Source organism: Hylobates moloch, unplaced genomic scaffold (assembly GCF_009828535.3).
Source record: "Hylobates moloch isolate HMO894 unplaced genomic scaffold, HMol_V3 SCAFFOLD_7, whole genome shotgun sequence".
NCBI classification, from domain to species: domain Eukaryota; kingdom Metazoa; phylum Chordata; class Mammalia; order Primates; family Hylobatidae; genus Hylobates; species Hylobates moloch.
Window position 1 is genome coordinate 62511763 of NW_026652282.1, and position 10679 is coordinate 62522441.

At 41.3% G+C, this 10679-nt stretch overlaps 1 protein-coding gene across 1 annotated transcript; it reads right to left on the minus strand.

Moving 5' to 3' along the window:
- Positions 1-1940: 1940 nt before the first annotated feature.
- On the minus strand, positions 1941-10671 carry LOC116811821 (E3 ubiquitin-protein ligase TTC3-like). The gene has a single exon (XM_032757207.2). The coding sequence runs from the start codon at positions 10567-10569 to the stop codon at positions 4942-4944; it is 5628 nt and encodes a 1875-aa protein (XP_032613098.1). The 5' UTR covers positions 10570-10671; the 3' UTR covers positions 1941-4941.
- Positions 10672-10679: the final 8 nt, after the last annotated feature.

Sequence of the window (10679 nt, forward strand, 5' to 3'; positions counted from 1 at the left end):
TTTCTGTGTTATCTTGAAGATTATCGAGTTTCCTTCAAACTGCTATTTTGAATTTTTGGTCAGAGAGCTCACATTAAGGTCAGTCACCAGATCCTTGCTTTGACTGTGGAGGTCATGGTTCCCTGTTTTCTTTTGTTTCCTGTGAATGTACGTTTATTTCTTTGCATTGATAGATTAGTTATTTATGCCAGTCTTCTCTGTCTGGCTTGTTTTGGTTTTTATTGCATTGGTTTGCTAGAGATTTGTTTTAGTTTTTCAATTTCTTTCTCTGTACACCTGCCCCTCCCCCACCCCACCACTGGGTTACTACCTCCTTTTTGGCACTACGTGATGCCTTAAGCCCAGGTTTGCCCAAGCTTTAGTAACAGATGCCAGCACTGCTCAAGGACCAGTGGTGGAGGTTCTAAATGGGATAACCTGATAGTGTGGGAAGGCTGGCTGGGGGTTGTGCCCAGTGGGCCTGTGGAATGAACCACTTACAGCATAGTGCTGCTGAATAGCCACTCTGAATGGTGTCCTTTTTGTCTGAGTAACACAGCAGAGTTCTCAGGGCTGTGGGTGATAACGTCCCATTTCCACCCTTTGTGCCTGGCTGTCCTCAGGGAGATTTCTTTTTATGGGCACTCATGATGCATCCTGTGGGTTAAGGCAGGGATGGGTCTCCTGCCAAGAACTCAAGATGGTGGAGAAGCTGGTTGTCTGCCTCAATCTCAGGTATTCCAGTGTAGAACACATAAGTCTGGGGAAATTTTTCTGCATCATTGGTGCAGGGCAGATTGTGGTTGATGTGTTGCAGATATAGAAATCCAATTATCTTACTGTCTGCTTGGATTTATTTTTTTTTACTTCTCTGTGCCCCTGGAACTGCCTAACCTTCATATTTGAGTTCTCAGATATTGCTGGTGACAATCTCAACACTGTATGTTTAATTTAGGTTTTCTCAGGGAGGGAGGGTGAGTGAAGCCAGCTTGCTTCTATGCTGCCATTTTGGAACTGGAAGTTCATCTTTTTTTCATCTGTTGATTTGATAACCAAGAAGGCTGCTAAGTAACTAATGGGCAAGTGGCTTCTCAGATGATATAGGTTTGATTACCTTAGAGCCACATAGTTCATTTTTTTTTCTTTAAATGTGCTGAATGCTACTCCTGTGTAAATTTTCTTTGTGCTTGTCTCTGAACCATGTGAAACTGCTTCTCCTGGATTTTCCATCTTGCACTATCATTGCTCTCTGTAGCAAGATGCTGCAAGAGGTTTTGCTAACAAATTGCTTCTTGTGTTCTATACAGAGATAGTCCTGGGTTCATGAGTGCTACTCACACACTCAGCTTCTCTCTAACGATGCCCACTGATGCCCTATTAACCCACAGAAGATGCTTTTTTATGTGAAGTGTGATGGCAAATTAATAGATGGCAAATTGATTTGCAAAAGTTTCTCCAAGTGACAAGGGAGAAGCTTGTTTTCTTACAAGACGATCTCACTCCTGCCCCTGTGTGGTCTTCCAACTCTACACCCTGCATGAGAGAAAACCTTCCATGGGCCTCACTCTTGAAATAGATAGAGCAGATACCCTACTGGGGATGCCTGCAGGAGAGTTTTCTCCATGCCTTCCTAGGAACCAGAATCAGGAGATTAAGGTCCAGATTGTGAGAGCAAACCGTCCTTCATGAATGAACACTCAGTGCACCAAAACCTCACTGACTTTTCTAAGGGTAGCCAATGTTCTCTGAAGCTCCAATTTACAGACAACTGAAGGCCCTTGGGAGAAAGGTAGACTATCACATGTGAACACAGAGGGCTATGTGACAAATTTTTGTCAGAATTTTAAAGGCAACGTGGGACTGTTTCTCATAAGTTCTCACTTAAACATATTGTCCTGCCTCATATGGACCATGTCTATCTCTTCCCTATTTACAAATTAGAGAGAAAGAGGATCTCCTGTCACCATGGTTTTGGCTGTTTTCATATCATACCTCCCAAAAGAAAGGACTGAAATGGACAATTTCTTTCTGGTTTTGAAGAGTGAGGCTATTGAGTTGTGCTAAAGTAAAAAAGGGGAAGGCAGCTCCTGTCTTTGGTCTGGTGGATCATCCCTGCTTACCTGCCTGTACCCCTTGCACCAACCTCTAGCTGTCTGCTTTTTCCAGATCTGTCTGGTCCTGGTTTGCACACCTGTTCATGGGGCTCTCCAGAACTGCCTTTCCAGGATGGCTCTGCTTTGTGTGCAAAAGGAACAGTACTGCCCACCAGGAGGAGGATAGGCCAGAAACCTAGAAAGATTTCTAGAAAGAGGCTATAACTGGAGCAGAAGTGTGGAGCAAGGGATGGAGGAAAGGGGTCTTTTTTCAACTACAGAAGTAACATCCAGGGTGTCAACCACTTTTCTATGGAAGTGTGCATATGTGTGTGCACACACATATACAGCTGCAGATTAGCTCTAGCTGCTGTGGAAGTAGACCGTGTTGTGTGTCTGGTATTTTTCAAACAAGTATCACAGTGATGGACAAGGTTCTGTCTGCTTTCCTGCCCTTCATTTCTCTTCTTTCTTCGTTCACCTCCATCTCCTCCTCCTTTCTCCTTATCCTTTATTTCTTCTTCATCATTATCTTTGTGTCTTTGTCTTAATCTTTTTTCTCTCTCCCTCTCTTTTACCTTCTTCCTCTCTTTTTCTTCCTCATCTCTCTTTTACCCTTTTCATTCTCTGTTAACAGCCCCAACTCTCTTGCAGTTATCCACATAGGGCCTTCTTCCAGCTATCCCCACCCCTCCAGATATCTATATTCAGCTAATCCTTGCAGAGTCCTTCCTGCGTGATGTCTCTTCTTTTCTGTGGTCATCATTTTTCTGGCTGACTCTAAGTCTCCTCAATCTGAACCAGTTTCCATGATTTTCCCAACCTCAAATGTTCCCAATATTTTTATTAAAGTAATCATTGTAAGCCTTCTGGTCCTTTGCACACATCAGCCAAGTTGTTTACAGGGCACCTCTGGTAACTTATCACCTTTTGCTTTTAAGTCTTTCTTTCTTTTTTTTTTTTTTTTTTTTGCTCGTTTTAGAATGTTCTTTATTCTGACAGTTGTTGGACAAATATAAGGCATGTTCACAAGTATCTGAAGTTATGTACAAAACACACTCATTCGACAGATATTCCTCTTCTCCTTTTGTACTTGCTGCGGCAAACTTATCTTTATGCATGTTAACACCCATAGCGCTCAATTCTTATGGATATGCAGACAATGTTTTGGGGACCACCGTGGAGAATCTGTTTCAAACTAAGACATGAGCTTCTACGAACTAAGTCACTAAGACATCAGAACTCACAGTGAACAAAGGCAGAGGAAGGTGACCAAATCAGCTCATAATCTCATGACTCTAAGTTTACAGTGGAACAAAAAACACATCGAAAAACATTTTTTGATCCTTCATGTTGGAGAGAAATGGAATGTGTCCAGAATTCATGGTTCTATATTTATCACTGTCTAAAAGTCACAAAACAACATCTAATTTTTTCATGGTTTCAAATGCAGTTACAGTTTTGTTCTTAGGCCACAGTACAAGATTGCATGCATTACTTTACACAAATGTCAAACACAGAACGATTGTAACACAGACACCTCAGGGCTGTCTAAAGACACAGCTTCTCTTTTTGTGGTGGGGTCGGGAAGGAGAATGATGGTGGCCATTTCCATACACAGCCTGTTGTGTGCTCAGCACGGCTGGATGCGGATCCCAGGAACTTGCTGACTGACTCACAAAAGAGGACAGAAGCTGCTGAGGAGGGCATCAGAGTTCAAAGAGCAGTCTCCAACCGGGGGCTGGGATAATGGACACACAGCCTCGATTCCAGGGGAAAAAGTATTAGTCAATACTAATTAAAAACTGTTAATGATTTTTGAAAATCAGATTACATCTATAAAAGATGAAAAGTAAACACTTAAAACAATCTATTGAGGGGAACATAAAATGATAAAAAATCAAATGCAGATGGGATTTCACAAAAAGGAGATTTGAATCTTTTGGTCTAAATCAGCCAATATTTTAACATTAACTATAAATTATTAAAATGTAGTTTGCTTATGCCCATTCTTAAAATGCAGAATCTTTGAGGAAAAATATAGTCATATTTTTAGGAATACAGACTCTTGTAAAAACTTTAAAAGTCAGTATCATCTCTCTTGCGGAGCTACTAGAACAGGTTTTTCAAACACAAAAGGGGAACAAACGTGGGACGCTTGAATATGTTAAACATTCCTTTTTTTTTTTGAGACAGAGTTTCGCTCTTGTTGCCCAGGCTGGAGTGCAATGGCGCAATCTCAGCTCACCGCAACCTCTGCCTCCGAGGTTCAAGCAATTCTCCTGCCTCAGCCTCCCAAGCAGCTGGGATTACGGGCATGCACCACCACGCCTGGCTAATTTTGTATTTTTAGTAGAGACGGGGTTTCTCCATGTTGAGGCTGGTCTCGAACTCCTGACCTCAGGTGATCCGCGGGCCTCGGCCTCCCAAAGTGCTGGGATTACAGGCGTGAGCCACCGCGCCCGGCCGAATATGTTAAGAATTCTTATCACTAGAATACTGCTTTGAGGCCCTCACAGTACTTTCCAAAAGAAGCTACCCACCTCAAAGAGCCCTGCACAGCCCCGGTGACCCACGAGAGTGGTAGCCATCATTTTGTTAGCCACTGCTTGGCCATCATCAAAGTATTCAGTCAAGAGTGGGGAAATTACTTAATATCAATGATATTAACGATTTCCATAGATTTAGCTTTGTGACACACAATGCACAAGGGTCTTCAGATGTTTGCTTTTTACACCAATGGCAGGAAATTGTAATTCTTCCGATTCAACACGCTGGTGGATGACGCTTTAGTGAAGTGTGACTACCTAGAGGAGCAGGAAGGCGGCTCCCGATTCTCACTGGGCCAGCCTCTTCCAGAAGGTGCAGGCTACTCTTCTGACAGGAGATCATGAGACTGGCAGGCTGGGCAAGTGCTCTGCCCTTTAAGCCACTGCTTAAAACACCCTTTGTGATACTTGTGCCCACATTTGAGCACACGCACGTTTTTTGATTTGAACACTTCGTGGCATATTTCACAGGAACTTGCACCCGGTGCAACCCTCACAGGGACATCTTCTGCTTTCTGCCCCTTGGTTTTGGGTGATGGTGCAACAACCGCCAAGGGTGGGCCCTGGGAGGACCTGGTCACGGGGGCGGCAGAGCTGGGCTCATAAGTCCTCTTGTCCTTTCCTGGGTTTGGCTTTTTCTTTTTCTGTTCATCTAGAATGTGTTCTGTCACTCTTTGGACAATTTCATCAATACTCAATCCTGAAAGTGAGTTCTTGTTTTTGCTTCGCACTTTTTTAATAAAACCAGCAAGCTCAGTGCTGTTGTAACATGGGAATACCACTGACAGGTGCTCAATAATACTATTGAATGGCTTTTTTGGAGACTGGCTTGAACATGCAGCACATCCTGGAGGAACAGGCTGCTTCCGATCAGCCACAGGGCTTTGCTCTGACAGAGCTGCCTGGCCGGCCCCTTTTGGCCCTGGCAGCTGAGTGGCTTCAGGCTGAGAAGGGGGTGGCCCTGGCAACAGCACAGAAGGAGCCTCCCCTGGGGAATCGCCGGCAGAGAACACACTGGGATCCCTGTGAAGTGCTGCGTGGTTTCCAGTCACATCGCTTGCAGAAGTCTTAAGCCCTTGGTCATCATGGCCTGAAGACTCAGGAAGTAACTCAGGATGAACCTTGTTACAGGCAGGAAATGAAAGCTCAGAAATCTGCACTTTAGAAAGTTCACTGAGCCGAGAACCATTTTTAATTGCCTTAATTTGTTCTTCAAACTGAGACTTTGCTTTCTCAATTTCTTTTGTAACATTAGAAAGAAACAATTCCCATGAACATGTATCAGACTCCATGTCAGGATATGCTGCAGGATCATGGCTAATCAGCTCCAGCTTCTTCAGATAGGCTTCTGCTTGTGACTCCATGATCTGTAGCTTATACACTTCACTCTCCTTCCAGTTTTCAAGTACAGATACCTCTGCAGCCACAGCTCTCTGATGACTCTCTTCATAATCCTCTTTCCCTTTCTTTATACACTCTTCTATTTTCATTTTCTCGTTTGTAAGTGTGTTGCTGATTTCAGGGGACTGATCCAGATGTAATTCATGTTCCTTATCCTTTCCATCATTTTTCTGGGTATACATTTCATTGGCATTTGAAACCTTTTTAATTTTCTTCTTCAGTGATTTTAGTGTTTCTTGGATTTCTTTTTTTTCCTGTTGCCATTTTTTAATTTCTCTTTCCAAATCTTGAAGGAACCAACCTAATTCTGTCTTTGATATCTTGTTTTCTTCTAAGTGCCTTTTCAACTTTTCTTCCAGGTCCCTGGTCTCTTCTAAGCCCTTAAGTTTTATCTGCTCATAATTTTCATACGCTTCTTTAAGTTGGTCTTGTAATACTTGGTACTCCTTTTCAATCCGTGAAATTTCCCCTTGTTGTTTCTCAAAAGGATTATATGGCTCAGTATTGACTTCTTGGTGTGTTATATTCCAAGATACCTGTATGGCAACCATCTGCACCTGTGGAATGTTGGTTACTGCACTGGTGCTTTCTGGAATTACTTCACATTTGTTGTTAGAATTTCCACAGTGCCCATCTTTTCTGTTAGACTCACTCAGGACTGTATGAGCATCACCCGTGCTGCACTGTGACTTTACAGATATTACCAAGGAATCCTCAAGGATCTGTGTTTCGGAGGCAATCTGGTGACCAGCAGCATTCTCAGCATTCAAATGATGACCCTCAAAATAGGCAATAGCATTTTTATCTGCTCTGTCATTGGCTACAAAAGTCGGCACCACTGGTACTGATCTTGGTAGCTGATATTCAGGAGAAAGGCTGGCCAAGGGTGTATATATGCTGGTGTACTGGGGCAAACCTGGTAACACATTTATGTATGCTGGTGGTGTCCGGGTGTTATCAAATCTCTGGAAAGGAAGATACGTACAGTATCCTGTGACCAAATGGGATTGAGCCCAATAAGTTGGTTTCACATCCTCAAGAACCGGTTTGGGAGAATTAGAGGAGACTCGCTTGTAATTTGCATCCTCAGAGCCTGGTTTGGGAGAATTAGAAGAGACCCCTTTGGGTTTCCCATCCTCAGAAACTTGTCTAGAAGAATTATCGGATACTGGTTTGGCCTTCACATCTTCACAAGCTGGCTTGGGAGAATTTGCAGACACAGGTTTGGATTTCACATCTTCAGAAGCTGGTGCTGAAGATGAACCTGATACTGGTTTAGACTTTACATCTGGTTTAAATTCCCTAGCAGCTGAATTCAGTGGTAGTTTAACTTGTAAATATTCTCCTGCTTTTGAAATGTCTTCTACTTTTGTTTTAATGTTTTTCTTCTTTCTTTTTTTCTTGAGCCGTGATGCAACTTTCTTCAATGCAATACAGTTGTCAATCACAACAAAACGAGGACATCCCAAGAGAAAAGATTTTAAACCTCCTGCTTTTTCTAGTATTGGTCGAGTTTCTTCTGGGAAAAACTCATATTCTTCAGAGAACATCTTGTGACTCATGTCCAAGGGACCATGTTCCTCCAACAACTGAGAGAAGTAATCATATAGAGTTGAACATTTCTGTTTTGGGTTCATGTCCCATAGCTTCTTATTGCGGACAACATATTCATTACTGTGTTGGTCATAGAGAGCTTCAAATTCTTCTACGTCTTGCCGAAGATGGTCAGGCACTGCAAATGGGCCTGCAGTATCTGAATTTTGATTGCTATGGTCTTCACTTGAAGTGATGATCTCATTATTTGGAGTTACTGAAGTTGTTCCAGACCCAACTAACATAGGCTTTGAATCCTTTGGTTTCTTTTTCTTGCCTTTGTTTTTCACCTTGGTAGAACTAAACGGTGCTTCACCACTGTCCTGTTTCCTTAACACAGTACAGCGGCTGTCCATTATATCAAAGAATTCATCTAAAGCACTATGTAATGCTGGGAACTTGTCTCTGTGTTCTTCTAGCAGCCATATTAAACAACGGGCTTCCTTCAATGATGTTGGCTCAAAGAAATAATCAAGTTGCTTTCCTTCTATAGAGTCTAGTTTGTGACCATATTTCTCATTCCAGAGGAAAGTCATGATGCTAAAATCAAGCTGTTTAAGAGATGCTTCATACCGAGAAAAGAAAGGTCCTGTGGCATCTAAGCCAAAGCTATTAAGTTTTTGGATCCAGGCGGCTAATTTGGGCTCCACTTCTTTAAGCTCACTCAAAATATGCAGAAATATTCTTGTCTTTACTCTGTTCTTTTCTTGAATCAAGTGACAAATAACATAGTCCACTGCTTCATTTAGAAAATTTCTGCTTGAAAAACAGGTTGTATAGTCCTCTGTGCTCAAAACTTTCCAAGAAAGCAATTCTTTGAGAAGCGTGGCTGTATTCCATATGCCGGATTTAATCTTGTCAGCATACTGCTTTATACACTGTAGAATTCTGTCATCAAGGAACTGACAATGCAGAACATTGTCTACAGTTTCTTTCTGCTCTTCGTTTTTGGGTGGATTACTTTCTCTTAAGTCCTCCTCCATTCTTTCTTGTGCTAATTTTTTTGCTTCTTTTTTTTGGATCTTTCTCTTCAATTTTTTGTCTTCTTTCAGTCTTAGTTTCTCTAGGCTAGAACATTTCTGTTTCAGAATAGGTCTTGGAGGAACCTTTTCTTTTATGACCTTGTGTTCAAATTCACATTTAACTTGACCACCACTGCTGAAGATGATAATCTTAGAAATGACACCTTCACAGTCAGGGGTAAGACATATTCCTTGTAGAAAATCCTTGTCAATTTTATCATTAAAGGTTGTAGTTTTTAACTTCTTCCAGCAATTCATGTGAAATTCTATTTTACAGTACTGGCAACAGCTGATGCGTATAAAACCCTTAAAGTCTGGATCAGTTATGTATATCTGGATCTTAGAATATCCACAGCACTTCTGATAGCAACAAATGGCATCTGGCACTGGGGGGAACTTGCATTCTTCAACAAATTTCTCTAACAGCATCTTTATTTTTTCCGGCTGAGACTCTTCAATAATCACGTTACTTGTGGGCCAAGTTAACACTCCAGGAAGACGATAAATCAAGGTTCTTGCTTTCTCAAAGTGATTGAGAGCTTCTAGAAATCTGTTTTTCTTCAAATATACTTTTCCAATTCCACAGTAGGCCAAGCAATCAAGTCCCTCATTGTGGTAGTGTTCAATAATCCTCTTAAACTGGTTTTCAGCTTCAGATAGTTCTTCAGGCTGTCCTATTCCAAGGAGAGAAATGGCAAGTCCATAGACAACCAAGACATAGTTAATCATAGCCAGGTTTAATTGCTTTATTTTTTGCGGATCTAAACCATTCAGCAACTCTGTAAAGGCATGTGCAGCACTGCGGCAACGCTGCTCCAATAAGGCTGTATAGCCATCTTGAATTAAGCTTCTCAGCATTGTCATTATATTAGCAAAATCCTGGTGTGCAGCTCTGGAAGATTTAGAAAACTGTTTCTCCAAGATGTTCTTCAAATCTGCTGGTAAAGTCAATTGTGAACTAGAACTGAACTTCTCTGATTCATTGTTTCGAGATTTTTGTTTTCCTTTATGTTTTGGAGGCTGACTTGTTGGTGGTGAAAATTCAGGATGACAGTCATAATCATCTATCTTCAATGCGTCATCCATCACCTTTAGATTCTGATTACCACCGTTGGCCATTTCGTGATTAATTTTTCGGAAATCTCTTTCCGTCTCCACAAAGTTAAGTGAAGTACTAAATACAGGTGCTGATAAACTCCTAGGTGTGTAGGCCCTGTTTTCATAAAAGGCTTTAATTGGATTCTTATTTGCTGTTTGACCTTGTAGGTCTTCTATTTGTTTTTGTAAATTTACATGCTGCTGAATTAGATCCTTGATTCCCTCAGGGTCATTTTTACAGAGTTTTTGAGCTGTTATGTTTGCTTTCAGGGCCCAGTTATATTCCCCCAGCATAGAAAGAGCATCACAATAACGATAATGACCCTTTGGCCAAGTGTTCTTCAGAATAGTGGCTCTCTTTCCATCACCGAGTGCATTTCTAAACTGTCCAGTACGAAGAAAACAAAGAGCTCGGTTACCATAAAGAAGGTGGTTTTCAGGTCTATATTCAATGGCTCTGGTGTAATAGATAATAGCTATATCAAATCTTTCTTTGGAAAACTCTTCATTTCCTTTCATTTTCATTAGTTCTCCTTGCTCTATACAATCCATACAACTTTGGGTTTTAAGTTCTTCAAGCAAATTGCAGTCTTCCATTACAATTTTAGTTATGTGGTACTTGTATTCAGTAAAGAAAATACTTAACATAGGCCAACAATTGTCAATTGATCCTAATTTAGTTAGAATTGTTACATCGCCTGCATATTTTATCCAATTCAGAGCTTCTTCCATTGCCAAGATTTTATTTTCTATTTTATAACCAATTCTCAATAAGCCTCCAATAAGGAGTGAATCATTAGCAACTTTCTTTGCCAAATCCACAATATCTTCCATCAACTCAAGATGTTGTAATCTCTTCAAATTTATCTCGGAAGCACGTGAATTGTTGGCGTCCACACAGGGATGCAATCGTGATATTACAGAACTGTTTTGATGTTGAAACA